The 20,211-nt window shown below is 36.5% G+C and overlaps 1 protein-coding gene across 3 annotated transcripts in view; it reads left to right on the forward strand.

Moving 5' to 3' along the window:
* Positions 1-20,211, forward strand: part of LOC108707084 (small G protein signaling modulator 1) — a 59,283-nt gene that overhangs the window by 13,127 nt on the left and 25,945 nt on the right. For 2 of the 3 annotated variants that reach the window (XM_018244033.2, XM_041580262.1), the window contains exons 4-12: positions 7,386-7,548; positions 8,312-8,464; positions 9,803-9,870; positions 10,412-10,557; positions 11,388-11,519; positions 14,484-14,608; positions 17,291-17,358; positions 18,604-18,767; positions 19,796-19,925. In XM_018244033.2, coding sequence (XP_018099522.1) covers positions 7,386-7,548; positions 8,312-8,464; positions 9,803-9,870; positions 10,412-10,557; positions 11,388-11,519; positions 14,484-14,608; positions 17,291-17,358; positions 18,604-18,767; positions 19,796-19,925 — 1,149 coding nt within the window. The remainder of the gene's footprint in view (positions 1-7,385; positions 7,549-8,311; positions 8,465-9,802; positions 9,871-10,411; positions 10,558-11,387; positions 11,520-14,483; positions 14,609-17,290; positions 17,359-18,603; positions 18,768-19,795; positions 19,926-20,211) is intronic. The other variant, XM_018244034.2, reaches the window with a different exon arrangement.

Consider the following 20,211-nt stretch of genomic DNA (forward strand, 5'->3'; position numbering starts at 1 on the left):
CACAACAAGCTCCTCATTTTTATTTTCCATTTTTTCCTGATTGGTTTACAGCATTTATTATAGTGTTTATATTCATCAATTGCCGCTTCATCCCCACAGACTTGTTGTTTTTTAAATGCTTTTCTCTTCTTTCCTATTAACTTATTTACTTCTATATTAAGCCACATAGGGTGTTTCTTAGTGCTTATATATTTACTTCTTAAGGGAATAACTTAAGAACAGTAACAATAACAGTAACAATATCATTTTATATGACAACCATCGCTGTTCTGTGTTTTTAGATGAAAACACAATGCCCCAATCTATGCTTTGAAGTGCAGCCATTAAGGAGCTAAAATTAGCTTTTTTGAAATTCATAGTTTTTGTTGTCCCAGTGTATATTTGTTTTTTGAACCAAACACTAAGTTAGATCACTATTACCCAGTAGTCATTAGAGGTAACTACATCTAGGATTGAATGTTCTGGTTAGCTCTTAAACAACCTGTGCCACAAAATTGTCGTGCAACAAGTTTATAAACTTGTTCCTTTTAACTGTTCTGGCAGGATTGTTGCTCCAGTCAATATCTGGGTAATTAAAATCCTCCATTATCATTACTTTCCCCAAGCTAGCAGCCTTTTTTATTTTCATCAAGAGCTTAGCCTCCTCCTCCTCACTTACATTAGGGGGTCTATAGCATACTCCTACAATTAATTTGCCGAACACTTTACAATCAGTGAAGAGCTCCATCCATAAGACTTCTGCCCTCTTATTTTCTAACATAACCTCCTCCTTTATATTAGCTTTTATATCCTGCCCAACATAGACATACCCTCCTCCTTTTCTATTGCCTCTGTCCCTCTGAAACAATGTATATCCGCTGATATTAACTTCCCAGTCATGCGACTCATTCAGCCATGTTTCAGCAACACCAATCACATCATATTTACCCTCTAGCTCAAGCACCTCCAGCTCTCCAAATTTACCAGTCAGTCTTCTTGCATTTGAAAAACATACATTTTATACTGGTACCAGCATGAGGATTTTGTAAATACAACATGTGGTCCTCCCTGTCCTTAACAGTACCCCAACCAAGTCTCCTTATCTATTTTCCCTTACTATGCCCACTACCTCATCTAACCTAACCAGTCTCTCCTGTGCTCCTTCACCCCTGTCACTGATGAGGAAGTCTCAAAGCTTCTGGCCTCTTCTCACCTTACCACCTGCCCGCTTGATCCAATTCCCTCGAAACTTCTCCGCAATACCAATCCTTGTCTAATCAAAGCCTTAACTCACCTATTTAATCTTTCGCTCTCAACTGGACTGTTTCCTTCTCAACTAAAACATGCTCTTGTCACCCCCATTCTGAAAAAACCCTCTCTTGATCCCTCCAATCTTGACAACCTCCGACCTATCTCTCTGCTACCTTTCATCTCTAAACTACTTGAGCGCCTAGTCTACAACCGACTTACCTCATTCCTCTCTGACAATAACCTGCTGGACCCCCTACAATCTGGTTTTAAGCCACAACACTCTACGGAAACTGCCCTGACTCGACTAACTAATGACCTTTTAACCGCTAAAGCCAACAATCATTTCTCACTACTAATACTGCTTGACCTCTCAGCCGCATTTGACACTGTAGATCACCCTCTCCTCCTCCAGTCCCTCCAGTCGCTTGGCCTTCGTGACACAGCCCTGTCCTGGTTCTCTTCTTACATCACCAATCGTTCCTTCAGTGTCTCCTACAATGGAGTATCATCTTCTCCCCTACCTCTTTCTGTTGGAGTTCCTCAAGGCTCTGTCCTGGGACCATTACTATTCTCCCTCTATACTTCCTCCCTTGGCAAATTAATAAATTCGTATGGTTTCCACTACCACCTCTATGCTGACGATACTCAGATCTATCTCTCATCTCCTGATCTCAACCCAGAACTCCTAACTCGCGTCTCCTCCTGCCTGTCCGCTATATCTACCTGGATGTCGCAACGCTACCTTAAATTAAACCTCTCTTAAAACTGAAATGGTTCTCTTTCCTCCAAGAAACACCAGTAGCATCCCCGAAGTATCCATCATAGTTAACAATTCCACTATCACCCCCTCTCCCCAGGCCCGGTGCCTTGGGGTTATCCTAGATTCTGCCCTGTCATTCACTCCTCATATCCAGTCACTTATTAAATCATGTCACTTCCACCTAAGGAACATATCCAAAATACGATCATTTATCACCCAAGACGCTGCCAAAATTCTTATTCACTCTCTCATCATATCGCGTCTAGACTACTGTAACTCTCTTTTAATTGGCCTCCCCCTCCAGAGACTGTCACCTCTCCAGTCCATAATGAACACTGCTGCGAGGCTCATACACCTCAGCAACCGCTCATCCTCTGCCTCGCCATTCTGTCAATCCCTGCACTGGCTTCCGTTACCTTTCAGAATCAAATTCAAATTAATGACACTGACTTTCAAAGCACTTCACAACTCTGCTCCACCCTACATCTCTGAACTCATCTCTATATACTCACCCACTCGCTTACTACGCTCCTCTACTGACCTGCTACTCAACTTTTCTCTCATTACCTCCTCACATGCTCGCATTCAAGACTTTGGAAGGGCTGCACCCCTCCTCTGGAACGCTCTCCCACGATCTGGCCGACTTTCTCCCAACCTTTCTGCTTTCAAAAAATCTCTGAAAACGCACCTCTTTCGAGAAGCCTACCCTCACTCTGCTTAACTACCAAACGCAACACCACATACAACACCACATTTCTCACCCACTTACTTCGATCTTGCCCACTCCCACACCTTGTGTATTACTCCCTTCCCTTTAGACTGTATGCCTATGCATAGGGCCTTCCTCACCTCTTTGTACCTGTATTGATTGTGATGTTTGTTACTCCATATATTCTATATATGTAATTCATGTGATGTAGTTGTATAATCACATTTACTTTACAGTGCTACGCAATATGTTGGCGCTATATAAATACATGTTAATAATAAAAAATAATAATATCTTCCACGGAATCCTTTACTTACTCACCATCACCCCCCCACACCTAGTTTCAAATCTCCTCCAACCATCTAGCCATATTCTCCCCCAAAGCAGCTGCACCATCACCATTGAGGTGCAGCCCATCCCTGGCAAAGAACCTGTAGCCGAAAAATCAGCCCAGTTCTCTAGAAACCCAAAGCTCTCCACCCTACACCAATCTCTTACCCACTCATTGAGCACCTCCTCATAATAGCATTAACATGAAGGAAATATTTGGGAAAAACATCTGTGGCATTTTCATTTCAAGGTGTTACTGACCCTTAAACTGCCAGCTTGATCGCTGTTAGGTAACTGGGTAGTTACTACTGGGTAGTAACTGTAACACACTTCAGCAAGTGTTGCCCTCACACCAACACAGTCTTTGCCACATACTTATTGATGAAATAATGGAAAATATGGAAATACAATTGTTCATATAGTGTCCCATTTAAACAAATTAATTTGCTTTTTCTTGTCATAATAATACTAAACATTGCACAATGCAGCATTATCCAATGTACTTCAAGTCCCAAATATTCTGGATAATAGATCCCATACTTTTACCTGTCAATCAAGTTGTTTTTTTTTTGGCCAAGCTGGAAGTTGCTGACACCAACTGCCTACCTACTACCTTTGCGATATGGTTGCTTGTTGGATGAATGATAATAGGTTGTATTGTAACCAGCGTTGTTTACCAGTGATCTTGAATCTAAGTTGCTGACACTGACAAGGTATTGCCTGGATATATTTTGTGTTTCTGTTAAAATAACTAATAATGCTAATAGTGCAAAGGCAACAAATACAATTCACATCTGCGCTGTCTGGCAGGTAAAGGTTTAAGCACTGACTCAAGGGGTCATATATGCACTGAACCACAGTAGACTAAGTGCAGTTTGTAGCCCCATATTTTCCCTAGTCAATGACATATTTTCCATATGATTCCAATGTAATTGCATAGTTGCATTTCCATTTCCAACACAGACTATTAATGCAATTACCATTAATTAGATTTTTTGTGCAACTGACTGCAGGGAAATTTGTAGGTCTGTAATGTTGCTGCGGTAATAAATATCCCTTTCAGTGTTTAGCATATTGGCTCAGATTAAAACATGCTTGGTAATGAGCATTCTAATTTATTGTCTAGGTATTTGTTTGAGGAGAACCTGTATCTAATTAAGGCATTTGCACTTTTTTATAGTTGAGAAAGTGTCAGATTGGTATATGAACAGTATCACTTGTTTTACATATAACAAAATTTTATGACAGCATTTTCCCTTACCCGTTAGTCTAAACCTCCCTCTACAGAACTGAAGCTTCTCAGCACGTGAACAGTTTTTATGTGCAGTATCTTAGTTGATTTCTAAATCAAAATTGACAATATGGAGCAACTGCATTTATTAACGGTTCTGTTGCGATTTCATGAAGAGGCCAGAAAGCACTTGTACATAGCTACTTGCTCAGAATGCCCCGTGCATAGAAAGAATGCATTGTGAATTCCCTTGTTCTTTTAAAGGAGAACTAAACCCTAAAACCCTAAAAATAAATATGGCTAAAAATGGCATATTTTATATACTGAACGTATTGCACCAGCCTAAAGTTTCAGCATCTCAATAGCAGCAATGATCCAGGACTTCAAACTTATCACAGGGGGTCACCATCTTGGAAAGTGTCTCCGTGTTGAGAAGCTAAACTTATCGGTTGTAGCAAATTATCAAGCAGAAAATGAGGTTGGCCTGTAATATAAGGTGATGCTTCAGGGCTGAATATTAAATTATGATGCTAATTGCACTGGTTTCTTTGCTGCCATGTAGCAATTGTTTGTATTAAGTACTAATCAGCCTCATATTGTGACATTTATATTCTATGTGTGAAAAGGCTTTGCAAGCTTAGGTCTGCCTGAGATGAACTATACATGCAGTTCTAATACACCTGTTCTCTAGCACTGTATTATAAGGTACCCCCAACATCGTTTTTGGTTTTAAGTAGCATATAGGAGGCTTTACACCTCTCAAGTATCAGCAGTGATCTGGTTAGAAAAGATGACAAAGCCAAACAAGTTTTGTCCTACTTGACATCATATTACTGCAGATCCTAATGATCTCTTTACAATTTTTATATCTAATATGGTAATAATTATATAGCTTTGAAGCACTGCATAAACATTTAGCTGCTGTATAAATAAAGGATATGTATGATGTTTTGGAAGAGCTGTAGACTGCATGCTGTTTGGTTGGGACAGTCCTGATATTTGGACATAAAAGGATTATCAGAATCAGTGGGAGATTTAGGATGCACTAGTGACATGGTTGTCCAGATTAAAGGACAAGGAAACCCTATCTAGACTGTAATACCCATTATTTTGCCCACCCTGCATCACTCCCAAACATCATACATTTTTGCCTATAACTTAAGTTATAATATTAAGAGAAGTGCTAAAAATTGCTAACACAATTTTTTCGCATACAGGTTACAGCAATGTCTGGTTTTTCTTAAGTTACAGTCTTGCCCATTAACTAATTTATGCTATAGTTTTATAGATATTGTGAAATCAAAACATATAATATGAAAATTATTATCTTTTAGACTGTAAGCCCTACGGGGTAGGGTCCTCTAGCCTTTTGTTTCCTTGACACTGAGCACTTAATCTGTATTGTAATTATATTTTTTATATTTATGTGAATTGTATTACTAATAATGTACTTATTGTTACTTTTTATTCCAATGACCCCTTGTTTGTTACTACGAATTTATTGTTTTGCTGTACAGTGCTTTGCCCTCGAGCAGCGATTTACAAATAAAAATATATATACATTTAAGTATGACTCATAACAGAGAGGTTTTCCCAGTGCAATTTTGTGTTTGTGTTATGGCGTGGGCGTAAGCATCTGTTTAAGGTATAGCAAATAGTGTAACAAACTGCATGAATGCAGGATGCATTTTCATTTTGTCTTTTATCATATGGAACTGCTCAGATTTTTTGTTGATTGCTCATTTGTGATATTTTTGTTAAAGAAATAGATAGAAATAGATAAAAATGTCAGTGTTTTAATGTTCTTTGCAGTATTAACAAGACTTTGCTGTTTTGTTTCTGCATACATTTATGTCAAATATATATTGCTAGTAGGATAAACTTCAATCCTCAGGTTGTCAAAAGCCAAATACACAATGATATATTATTTTACAGACCAGTATCACTTTAGTTTAGCTAGCATCAAGTAAATGTATTTAACAGTTACTAAGCTAATGTAAATAACCAATAATATTAAAGGGAGGGAAATGCTGGGTAAAGACCCACCTAACTATGTGAATAATGGCAGTGTAGTATTTGACAGTGATGTTGAATTTAATAGTATGTTTTGGACAAATGTAGCACAGCATTCGTGTGTATAGAATACTAGAGAATAGATTAAGTATAAATAGAGGAAATATATAACAATAATGCAACCTGACCTCATGTTATTGATGCAACAATCTTGACAGATGATTCCACAGATATAGGATATTCCTTTTCAGGTCAAATGTTAACAATTTACCATGTCCATCTAGAAGGCTCAAAGGCCGGTCTTTAAGGTTGCTCGGATTAATGTATAGGCTCCTCCAGCCAACTCCAGCATGCCAGAACTAAATATATCTATATCTATATATATGTATATCTTTCCATCTGAATGGAAAGATTGTTTTCAATTTACCTTACAGTATAAATACTTTTTAATGCAAACTGCCCTTTAAACTACTCAAAGTTTTTTTTGACATCCCAGTATACTTGGAGCCTCTAATCACCAACATGGCATTCTTGAATTTGGATGGGCTATATACTTCCTTCTTACCCATGTTTGCACAGACCAAACCTCCATCTAAAGCTGGCCATGTTGAGATTTTTAAAAGATCCGATCCTCATCGTGAGACCACGATTTTCTCGGAATGATCGTACGATTGTACGCATTGGCCGTCAATTAAAAAGACCAATTTGCCAGGAAAACAAAGGGGAGCTGCCTGCTTGGCCCTGCAAACATAGATAGATTGCACTGGGACCGACAAAGATTTTTTGACCTGGCCGATCAATTTCCTGACAGATGTCGGACTAAAAATTGTAAGATGTACGATCGTTCGAATCCCACTAACCGCACGATAATTTCGAAGGATTGGTCGGACTTCCCGTAAATCGGTCGTTAGGCAAAAAGAATCGTCGCGTCTATGGAGAGCTTTAGGCAGGTATTCTTAGCCTATACGTAGGTCCAGGCTCAAAAATGGTTTCCCATGCTGTTCAACTTGGATCTTACCTCTAAATAATGTGAAATGTTTTCAGTAACTATACACAGTATACATATACACTCCAGTATGTGGTTTTAATATTTATCACACTTTCTTCCACAGCTGCAGTTGAAGCATGTGTTCTGTATGGCTTGAAACGTAGAGCTGCTGGTTTCCTACGTAGTAACAAAATTGCTGCCTTGTTCATGAAAGTGGCAAAGAGCTTTCCTCTGGCAGAACAACTTTGTAAGAAGGTGCAAGATCTTGAACAGCTCTTGGAAAACAAGTATGTGTGTTACTTTTTTATACCTTCGTAAAACCCTTTGAGGAAGAGCTCCATTTTTTTTAATCTTCAGTCTTTTAAATAAGTTATTTCAGTTTCACATATCTTAACTTTCTAAAATATATTAAAAGGTTCAGTTAAACATTTTTGGATCTTTTTTTTCATACAGAAAAATGCAGTTTGGCTATAGACTTCTTTTGAGCAAATCAGTAAAATAGGTGCAAGTTTTAAAGGGGTATACAAATATAAGATAGTAAGCTCTTCTGGACAGAGCCCTCTTGTATTGATTAGCAGTTCTATTTTTTATTTAATGTATGTTCAATGTGCAAATTCCAAATTAAGTTAATTGAAGTATGTAGGGGATTATTTATTATTAAAACTCATTGTTTTTCCTCAAAAAATTTGAGTTTTAAAAAACTTGAATTTTTAGAGATTTATTATGCGCCGAAGCTGATAAATGTCAGAAAAAAGACTCCATCTTAAACCCATCAAATTCATGTAAAAGTCAATGGCAGCTGTCCCTTTAACAATTTGAAAAAGTTTTTAACCCTCATGAATTTTGGAAGTTTTGGGGTGTTTGATGCTGATTTTCACTCAAAAACTAGAGGCATTTGTAAATGAGACAAATTTGTGGATGGGAGTTAGGTCTAGTTTGTTTCTGGTAAAATAAAAATGCGTTTTAGTAAATTACCAAGTGTTGGTTAACGTCGACAAAAAAATCTGCAGTGACTTTGTTACATCAAAATATATTTTTCTTCATCCTTAGGAAGAATCAGATGCAAGGTGTCCAGGAGAGTGTACGGAAGGCACATAAGCTCCCTAATCTGTCTCCACAAGCTATTAAATACCTCTGGATTCGAACTGCACTCATTGAAAAGTTGTTAGATAAAATTGTCCTTTACCTGGTGCAGAACTGCAAGTATGTCCTTTGTTTAATTGACTTTAAACATTATCTAAAGTTATATGGAAAATATTTTAAAAAACCTTTGTATGTCACGCAAGCCCGAACTTCTAGGAGACTTCCTTCTAAGCATCCTTTATGATTATAGACCAGAAATATTGAGTGGCTGTGCCTTTTGAAGCAAAAAATATAGGGCACTGGTGAGAACACCAGTTTTTCAAACAGCATCTGTAGCTCTGTTAAAAAATATGTACCATATATCAGGGGTCCCCAACCGCCAGTCTTGAACTGGTCCACCGAGCCTAGGGGACAATTAACGCGGTGTGCCGGATTGGACGCCGGCACTCCAGAATTGGACGTCGCCGGTGCTCCAGAATGGTGCCCAGGCCAAAAAAGGTTGGGGACTCCTGCCATATATTAAAAAGTGTATGTATGGTATCATGGAAGTACAAGTATAAACAAGTATTGTACTTCCTCATGGAACTACAGTATAACCCCCATTTTAGTTTTTAAGGGACCAGAAAAAAATGGTGCAAAATCCAGAAAAATTTAAAATCAGGAAATGTTTTATGCATAATATATAGGTGCGACCACAAAACAACAATGTAAGTTGAGGGAAAACTTAAAATCAGGGGATGTAAAATTTAGGTTTCCACTGAAGAAACATGCAAGGGTTCTCCCTGCTGTACTCTGTGCTCTTTGTGCTAGTGAATTTTCTCTTGTGCTTCAGGAAGGTGCCAAAGCCTTTATCACTGTGCACCGGGATCCTCATAATTAGGGAAGTTAAGGGTGTTGCAAGCACCTTTCTCTGGTGGCCAGGTATGATCTGGAATGGGTGTGATATATCATACAACTAAAATACACAGATTCATTATTTAGAGAGCCAAGCAGTGCTCACTCATGCTCACTCTCTGAAATGTCAGTATCAATAGCTTTACCTAGTCCCGCTTCTCCTACTTCTGCTTAGATTCAGTCTTGCCCCAGGACATTTTTATTAAGCCTTGTTTGGAGTGTTGGGTTTCCTTTTTCTGTCCTTAATGTTGCTTAACCTTCAGTATCATTATTAGATTTTTTTTAATTTCCAGAATTCAAAAATTCGAATTTGGATAAATCTGCATCTGAGGGCTAAAATTCACTGACATCCAAATCTCACAAAAAGTGCTGGGATTCAGCCAAATCTTAAACTAAATCCTGGATTTGCCTCAGTGCTATTATTATTTTTAAAATCTTTTGTAGACTCCGGGATCTGTAATCACTAGATATGTCACATTAAATATGTCACAATGTCATTAATAATCAAGTGTTTTGTGTTTTTAAATATTCATACAGTTACATGTTTTCAATATTTTTTTTTAGCAAATATTATGAAAAAGAAGCACTTTTTATGGATCCTGTGGACGGTCCAATCCTTGCCTCTCTGTTAGGTAAAATGTTTCATTATTTAATTGGAAGAGCATAACAATGGAGTTGGAGTAAATAATGCACAAACCTGTTTTGTAAGAGGTTCCTTTAAAATCAGAGCAATGTTTCGCTAGAGTAATATCTTTTCACTGAAAATCCCCAGTAATCCCCCTGGTCTGCATGGACCCTTTCTGTAGCATAGAACATTAACCTTCTCCAGGTTCTGCTTGTGTTACCATTTATTTACTACAGTAATTCAAGTTTGTTTTCAAAATTAAAAAGTGTGAATTGCACATGTGCTATAACCTATATACACTTTTCTTTAAACATAATGGGCCAGATTCATTTCAGTGAAAAAGGGTTATCACATGACACAAGTCATGGACAATTCAGAAAACCATTTCTCACATTTGATCACATGAAATTCTATGGGTTAAAAACTGGAACTGAGTTAGGATGTTTCTCCTTGATTTCAAATAATAATACAAACTATAATAATTTCAGTTTCTTTTTATATACCTATACATAGCATGCATGAGCTGTGGTTTCTGGTTTTTCCAACAGTTGGACCATGTGCTCTGGAATACACAAAAATGAAAACTGCAGACCACTTTTGGACAGACCCATCTGCAGATGAGCTGGTTCAGAGACACCGCATCCATAGTTCTCACTGTCGGCAAGACTCTCCCACTAAGAGGCCTGCCCTGTGTGTAAGTGAGAATCTAGTTCAGATACCTTTACAATAATATTTCCAACAAAAGAATGATGTAATTAAAGTTATACTGTCATTTTCTGTTTTACCTCATATCATAGTCAACTAGATTTATACAATTCTGGAACAAACTGTTGTGTTTTAACTTTAAATATTTTAACATTTGGCTGCATCACACCTGTCAGAGCAGGAGCTAGTGCACTGAAAATCAGTCTGTTCACAGCAGTGGAATCTCTGAGATGATGTGATGTTAGGGTTGCCGCCTGTCCGATTTTGATCCGGACAGTTTGGTTTTTTGAAGAGCTGCCAGTGCAGCCAATCGCTTTTCACCACGTCATAGCCCTCCCATGCCTTTATTTTGCAATGGAACTTGTTCACTATACTTTTATTTTTTATAAATATATTATAGGTAATATAATCCCTTTTCTTCATTAACATTTAGCATTGTGTTTGTGGTTCCTAATATCAATTGTATTGTCCTGCCATGTGTATATTAATGGGTGAAAATTTTCAGCAGATAAGACATCTTCAGAAGGTCCATATTAGGGTCCGACAATGATGTGGTGCTAAGGTTTAGGACCTTAGTAGAATAAGTGTTTTTTCTGATATCAAGCCCACTTTTCAAGATTTATGCTTTCATTATTGTATGGAATTTAACATAGGACAGAATTTGGCAGTTGGTAGAATTCCCAGTATCAGATATGTTAGTAATTTTGCTCAAAGCAGTTTAACTCCTTTTGTTTTCAACAACAAAAAGTTAGTTGCTAATTTATTTTGGGGATTTGGTTCTTTAATTTATCAAATTAAGAGAATGATATTCATCTCTAGATTCAAAAGCGGCACTCCAGTGGAAGTATGGATGACAGACCATCAATGTCAGCTCGTGATTATGTTGAATCATTACACCAAAATTCCAGAGCTACTCTACTTTTTGGAAAGAACAATGTCATAGTTCAGCCCGTAAGTTTTAATTCATAGTTGTATGTTTTGAATGGTTTTATTTTACTGTTTTTTTTTTGTAACTTAAATTTTATTTGGTTTAGCATTTAAGTTTCCATGCATAATAAAAACACAAGATACAGACATAACAGGAAAACAAGTCATGTATGGCATTGATACATAATTCTCTGCTGATAAAATAAACAGAAGGGAAGAGGGTGTGTACATGGATGTCAGAGGGAATATACAGAGTTACAAAAATGGTAGAAAGTATTGGTCGACCAGAGGGCTACATGCGGGAGACAACAAGGCAACAAACAATCATAGTCTTAATCATACACGCAACTCCCCCCCGTCCTGCACAAGTGCTTGAGACACATAATAGGCCCATTTCGACCAAACCTTGTCGTGCTTAGGTAAGGATCCGTGATGTTTGGCTGTCATTTCTTCCATTAATTTCATATCACGGATACGTGAGATTGTCTCGCCTATGGTTGGAACACGAGAAGACTTCCAATTGGAAGTAATAGACAATCTGGCAGCAGTGTATATAAAATTTAGAAGTTTCTAGTCCGGGGGGGAGACACCTATATGTGGAAGACCCAGTATTGCATTAGAGGCTTGTATTGGAATTGCATAGAAAAAGAGTTTCGTTACCAGATCCCCAATAGCCTTCCAAAATTCAGATAGTCGTGGGCAGGACCACATTATAAGTTTTATTTTACTGTTGACTCGGGAACAAATCCCATATTGGATGAAGATAATATAGATAGAGCCAAGATATGTAGGACATTTTTGAAGCTCTGTTTTTCAGCATCAACAAGGAAAGTTATGAAAACTTTCCAAATATCGAAACCTACCCCAGGTAGTTTGTAAAGGTGACCATACTTCTTTAAAATGGTGCTGAGGAAAACGGTAGAAAATGTATCACAGAAGTTAAATGACTTCAAATAAAAGACTTCATATTTTGCTTTTAAAATGAATGAGATTCAGAAGTGACAGATTTGTTAAAAAAATACTTTTGCTCCAGAAGACCTTTACTGATGATTGTCCTTTTGAAAAAATGTAAGCATTAAGTTTGAGTTTTTGAAATGATCCCAGGGTTTTAGAGGCAGTGCACTTGGGCACTTTTTAATGAATTTTAAAAAATGGATGGGTCAAGTCTTAAATCTTCTAAAATCTGCCATTATTAGAGCAGTGTAATATTTGTTACACTTGAGGGCAGATTTATCAAGGGTCGAATTTCGAGGGTTAATAAACCCTCGGATTCGACCCTCAAAGTAAAATCCTTCGAATTCGCATATCAAATGCGAAGGATTTAGCGCAAATGCTTTGATCGAACGATTCAAACAATTTTAAGCGATTGATCTACGGATTTTTCAAAAAAAGCTTCGAAAAGTGCTGGGGAAGGTCCCCATAGGCTAACATTGCAGCTCGGTATGTTTAAAGTGGCGAAGTAAGAAGGCAAAGTATTTTTTAAAGAGACAGTACTTCGACTATCAAATAGTCGAACGATTTTTACTTCGAATCGTTCGAATCATTCGATCGAATTTAACCCATTCGATGGTCGAAGTACCCAAAAAAATACTTCGAAATTCGATTTTTTTTTTTTTCATTTTAATTCTTCACTTGAGTTTAGTAAATCTGCCCCCTGATGTTGAGGAAGAGGTGGGAAATGACATTGATGACAATAAATCAGTGTGAATGATTATTTTCCTTACCAACAACCTCAATTCTGCCACTACCAGTGGTTCACTACCAGCACATGACCTGTTGGACTAACATCTAGGCTATTACCTTCTATGTGGGAGTCCTCATTTTGTTTGAATATTCCTTCAAATGGTTTTTTCATCCATATCTTATTAACTGGGGGCAGTTTCAGCACTGGAATTGTAAACTGTTCTTACATCTCCCATTCACTTAAATAAGGAACCTTTTTAATCCAAAAATGTTCTAGCGAGCCACCAGTCTTAGATTAGGCAGTGTCTGATTGCAGTACAGTCAAACTGTTCTTCATGCCCCCATCCTCACAAGAAGGTTATAGCCTTATGCTGGGTCAGAAAGGTCATCACTTCTACTAGAATACACAAGAAAACTGCCACCCTGAGGCAAGTGCAGCAGGAAGCAAGTTTATTTACATATTTCTGCCAAAAGGCCTTGCCCCCAAAACAATACTGTGTGTGACATAAACAAACATGCAGGGAAACTCCCAACTTTACTTGTCTCAGGGTGCCAGTTTTAATTTGTATTCCAAGGCCTAATAGCTTCATTACTTGCCCAGCCTTAGAATTACATCTACTTTATTGTAGTGCATGTCATTATTGGAGAAATCATTACTCTGTAGTTTATTTTAAGTAAGACTAGCACACAATAAAATTTAAATATGTGATAATTGTCATGTTCATATACATATTTGTTTTTGTTTTATCTGTGGTTGGAACCAGCCTATGCTAACTCAGAAGATCCTTATCTTAGAGAAATCATATACTTCATTCTTTCCACAGTGATTCTGGGTAATCTAAAAAATAGAGTTAATAGTAGATGGAGGGCACACCAATTTGTAAATGTTCTGGATAATAGCATAAGAGGTGCAAAAACCATAAGTTACCCCTACATTAGGTAACATAAAGTGATTCAATATTTCTGTAGGTTTGCACACTCAAAAAATACAATTTAGAGAACAAAAAGCGGTATCCATAAAAAAGCTTTACTTTTCTAATCTAAAATCGAATCTAAAAATTACTTTCCCATGTTTAATATGTTCGTTGTAACTTCTGACTGATTAGGATATAACTCAATGCAAAATGGATTAGTAGCAAGCTAAGCATGATGTTTTGGTTGACAGAAGTTCAAATATTTGCTTTCCAGAGGGAGGATTTTCTTTTAAATAGATTACCAGTTGCTTATGTAACCAAAATTACATACACCATACAATGTATGATATGTTTAATATTATCACAATTATATTATTATTTCTATGTTCAGAGGGATGACATGGAAGCAATTCCAGGATATTTATCTCTTCACCAGGCCGCAGATACAATCACTTTGAAATGGACACCAAATCAACTCATGAACGGATCAGTTGGCGATTTAGATTATGAAAAAAGGTAACTATACTGTATAAAATAAATGAATGGTTGTCCAAGTCCTTATACTTTTATCTAAACAACATAAGTAATATGGTAAAATTGTATGGTACAAAAGAATACAGGCAAAGACTACTTATTTACATAACTGATATAAATTGTATGCACTGTCCAGTCCACAAAAAAGTCTGCTACTTAGTTACTATTTGCAAAATGACAGAAGTTTGCAAGTTTACAAGAACATATAATAAAAATAGAAGTATGCGAAAAGCAATGGGCATAAGAAAAAAAATCTCTACCTCCACCCTTAACTTATTTAAAGGCATTATAAAACATTAAGGTACAAAAGGGATGTAGTAAGCTTTACTGGGAACTTCAGGCATATCAAAATTCTGGTATAAAATCAATACCCATTATATGTTTAGCTTCATGCGCATCTCATTTGTATACACAGGGTATGATTTAAGTATGGTCACAAAGTATACTCTCCCGGTTTAACTGATTTTCTTTGTCCTATAATTCATTGCTGGCCTTTCATTTAATATTTGGCTAACCGTAGTAATAGGAAACAGCAATTCATTTTTTCTTACAGCCACAATAGTGTACGTTCTGTCAACAAAATTTGCTTTTTTGCTTTACTTGAGAGAAATGGATAAGATAATTGACAATTTTTTTGGTAATTATTAATAATCCATAAAGAAAAAAATGGTATGGATTGATAAATTAACCTTCTTTCTTTTTTAATAGTTACTAAGAACTGTAATGTGAAATAATTATGCAAACTATGTCCACTGCAATGATTTTGCAGATGTTGCCACAATTGAAATTGTATTATTCTGATAGAAAGAAAAGCAACGTGGTCATATATGATTATACTGTTGTGTACAACATGTATTTCTTGACCTACCAAGTATATTGTCTTGCATGCCATACAAAAATCAAACGTGTTTTTCAGAACAAATATTGCGCAATCCAAGAACCACCCTACCAGCTAACATAAACCTATTTTTTACCATATGGGGTCTTACCAAGGGGCAGATTCACTAAGGGTCGAATTTCGAAGTTAAAAATACTTCGAAATTCGACCCTCGAATTGAAATCCTTCGACTTCGAATATCGAAGTCGAAGGATTTAGCGCTAAACGTTCGATCAAACGATCGAAGGATTTTTCGTTCGATCGAACGATTCGAAGGATTTTAATCAAACGATCGAATGAATATCCTTCGATCAAAAAAAGTTTAGCAAGCCTATGGGGACCTTCCCCATAGGCTAACATTGACTTCGGTAGGTTTTATCTGCCGAAGTAGGGGGTCGAAGTTTTTTTTAAAGGGAAAGTACTTCGACTATCGAAAGGTCGAACGATTTTTACTTCGAATCGTTCGATTTCGATCGAATTCGAACGAATTTAACCAATTCGATGGTCGAAGTACCCAAAAAATACTTCGAAATTCGAAGTTTTTTTCATTCGAATCCTTCACTCGAAGTTAGTGAATCTGCCCCCAAGTGTCCTTAGTTTTCCTTTGTGCTGAAAGTTATATCCAACATTGTCTACTGTTATTTAAATTTTAGTAATACTCCCATGATTGACGCATGGCCCTTTTTAAAATTCATTTCTAAATTTAACTCTGGCAAATACTTATGAAAAATATTTAACTTAACAGCTGTGCTAGACCTTTAAAATATATGAAATCATTATTGCAGTCTAGGGGGCAGATTTATCAAGGGTCGAAGTGAATTCGAGGGAATTTTAAAAGTAAAAAAATTTGAAATTCAAAATAATTTTTTGGATACCTCGACCATCGAATAGGATACTACAACTTAGAATTTACTTCGAATCCGTTTCGAAATAAAATAGTTTGAATATTCGATAATCGAAGCACTTCAACTTCAATAGTTTGCCAAATTAAACCTGCTGAAGTGCTATGTTAGCCTATACGGACCTTCTAATGGATTTTTCTAAGTCTTTACACATCGAAGTAAAATCGGTCGATCATACGATAAAATCGTTTGATCTAACGATTTTACTTTGATCGTTCGATGGCCAAATTAGGTGAAAAATCCTTTGACTTCGATATTCAAAGTCAAAGTATTTTAATTCGATGGTCGAATTTCAAAGTATTTTTTACTTCGAAATTCGACCCTTGATAAATCTGCCCCTAGGTGTACACACCCTAATGGATTTATGTAATGCACATTAAGTTTACCCAGGTGCAGTAACCAATAGCAACCAATCAGCAGGTAGCATTTTCTGGTCACTTGTTTAAAAGCAAATGTTTTATTGGTTGCTGTGGGTTAAAACATAGTCCCGTTAATAGTTGTCTTTTTAAGAATACATGTGTCTGCCTGTGAATTTCTCATAGGCCTTTTATAGTTGTAATTGTAAGAATAAATGTGTCTGCCTGTGAAGTTCTCCCTAATTGCTGCACTATTGGGATAGGAGAACACCACATAGCAAAAATATCAAAATATAATTTATAATATAAAATTGCAATCCAAGTTTTACCATTTCCTTCCTTTATTTCTCATGATTCACACAGTTTTTTTATACAACCAGCTACTTTTGGCAGCTTCTCAGCAAACACATTTATTTATGGTTGTAGGAAACAGTTATTATGCAAAGCAATATTCATGGTGTGATTAAAGTTTAAATGCCTTAAATATGTTTCCCTATGCTTCCTTTAATTACAATCTGCATTTTTTAAGTGTCTACTGGGACTTTGCAATGACAATACGTCTGGAGGAAATTGTGTATTTACACTGTCACCAACAAGGTAAAAAATAATCAAATGCGTTCACCATTAAAAAAGAGTTGTGTGTCATTACCAGCATTAGTGTGTTTCTCCCCAGCATTCATGTGGTTAAAAACGAGTCATCATATGTTCACATAGACAAGTTTCTTTATTTTTCTATATTCTATCTAGTTTCTAGATTTACTGAAAGCATTGTCTCTTCATAATTGCATATAAACCAATATAATTAAATTAGTATTTCTAACTTTTTAGATTTGGAGAACTATATATTACTGCACTTAGTTGCTGGGGTACCAATTGACACAATAAAGATATTTTTCTAAATAATTACATCACATCTTTTGTTTTTTTTAAACCACAGATATAGCAACACATACCTATACTTTAGATATTTATATGGCATTGCCTGTGCTGTCCCCCAGTATGTATCTTGTTTAGAAGCCATGTAGCAGTGGTATTCAAATACTCTTACCAGACCGGAATTAACTATGGGTATGGGTAAAATTTAGGGAAATGTTTAGAAGATTCTTCTGTGGGATGGCAGTGGCAGCTAAACGTTGAATTTCCCAATATAACATAATTTCAGCTTCAGTGTGTAACTACCATTATTCTGCGTGAAATAACAGATCTAATAGAGCAAACGTATGAGATGTAATTTCACTTTGCATGAGAGGATCTGTTAATGCTTGCCCTTACAGTCAGAATGGACAGCAATCACAGGAAACTATCATAAAGTCTGTGTTTGTTGAGTGAACTAGCACAGTATGTGTCTGTATTGCTCCTAATGCTTGCATAATGTTTTATTTATTGCTGAAACAAGCTGTTTGTGTGAATATATCTATATGTCTGAAGTTCAGACATATTTTAATAAGTTCTCCTAGTACAAAAATTGCTTCAAAAATATAAACTAATTATTAAAATGACATATTTTATAAAGTCAACAATTTATGCAATGATATTCATCATATAAATTGGATAGTCCCAGTTATGTTAGGCTTTCACACTCAACGTGCCCACATCTTGTTGCTCACCAACCCCTTTTTGTTATTTGTGTCTGATCATTTATTTTGGACTTAGATTTTTTACTTATGAGAATTACAGTTTTCATTTAGATTTTACGTACTCTGTTTTGTGCAATGCATGTATAGCAAAACGGTACTTATTATGTATTTTTTGTACCCGATAAACAACTTTTCTACCAGTGTTAGTTAAGCTGTGATTTTTTTCTGCATGCTCTATTCACTAATCTATAACAATCTTCTATAGTAGACAGTGGAGGGACAGTGGTCCTGGTGAGTCAGGATGGTATACAGAGGCCACCACTTAGGTTTCCCCGGGGTGGACACTTGCTGCAGTTTCTTTCATGTTTGGAGAATGGACTTCTTCCTCACGGACAGCTGGATCCTCCTCTGTGGTCTCAAAGAGGGAAGGTAAAGATCTTGTAGTGCTAATCTGCAACTGTCTCCTGAGGTCTTTTTAACCTCAGATGGAAGGAGAGAGTCCTGCAAATGAAAACACTTTGTCATTATGTTTAATCTTAAATTCGGTCATTGTTTCTCTCCATAATATAACTTTTAGATTTTGTCCTTAATAATGAGGTTGGGCAATGTAATACTGTAAGCAACAGGTTTAAATAATTCTGTCAAAAGTAGAAAATGACTCATTTATGACATGGAAAGCAAGGTGCAAAATGCAAAAAATGTGCATAATATCCAACTTAAATGATTTGCTCCAGGTCTCGGTGTTCTGTTTTGGATGATTGAGACCTGTGGCTGCCCCAGTAAATACAGTGCTGCCTGCATTTGCCCCTCTAAAATGTTCTCTTTTTTGCCCTAGAATATGTGAGATATAAATTCAGACATTCATAGACACAGATCTTTTTAAACTGGCTGTAAATCTGGAAAAATGAGGCCATTTACACTGGTGGGGGGAAGCAAGTGCAAGAGCACTTGTTTTCCCTAAATAATTTACATTACGAATGTCATTCCTCCGAATAGAATTTTCCCTCAGTCTCTTAAAAAATAAACTCAAAACTCAGCCTAGCTTTCAGAGCACAGAAATAATTTGTGACTCAGTTCTGGCACATAGTGAAGTGGCATCCAATGTAACCTGCAGCACTTAATATAATCCTATTTGTGTCTGTAAATTACCCACCAACTATGGGACAGGGATCTCCTTCTTCTTGTCTCTTTAATACATAGCACTTAATCTTACCTGTACTTACTATTTATTTGTAGTTTTTGTATTGACCCATGTTTGTTCTATTTATTTATTGTGGTGCTATACAGTGCTATATAAATAAAAAAAATATACACACATGATTTTCCCTAATTTTGCTTCTGGGATATATGCCACACCCTACCCTACCAATCTTTCTTGAGATCATAAGGGATTTCATCATTGGCCCAAAGCTGCAAAAGTGTAGATCATTTTCTGAATACTTGTTTGTGATTTCCAGGGGAAAGTCTTCCCCAAACTGAGAAAGAGAGGTCCCCAGGGTTCATCAGAATCTGCATCGGATAAGGAAGAAGATGAAGCTACAGATTATGTTTTCAGAATTATTTACCCAGGGAGTCAGTGTGAGTTTGGTAAGTTAAACTAATACTGCTTAAAACAGCCCCTTTGCTGCAGATGGTATGGGTATGGGATCCCTTACCTAGAAACCCATTATACAGAAAGCTCCAAATGAAGGGAATAATTAATCTGTTATAATAAATAGATTATATGAAATATTAATAAATAATATGAAATAATAAAAGAGTACAGGTATAGGATCTGTTATCCGGAAACCCATTATCCAGATTACAGAAAGACAGTGTCCCATAGGCATTTTATATATTTTATACAAATAATCCAAAAAATTATATCCTCTTT

Source organism: Xenopus laevis, chromosome 1S (genome assembly GCF_017654675.1).
Source record: "Xenopus laevis strain J_2021 chromosome 1S, Xenopus_laevis_v10.1, whole genome shotgun sequence".
Classification (NCBI taxonomy): Eukaryota; Metazoa; Chordata; class Amphibia; order Anura; family Pipidae; genus Xenopus; species Xenopus laevis.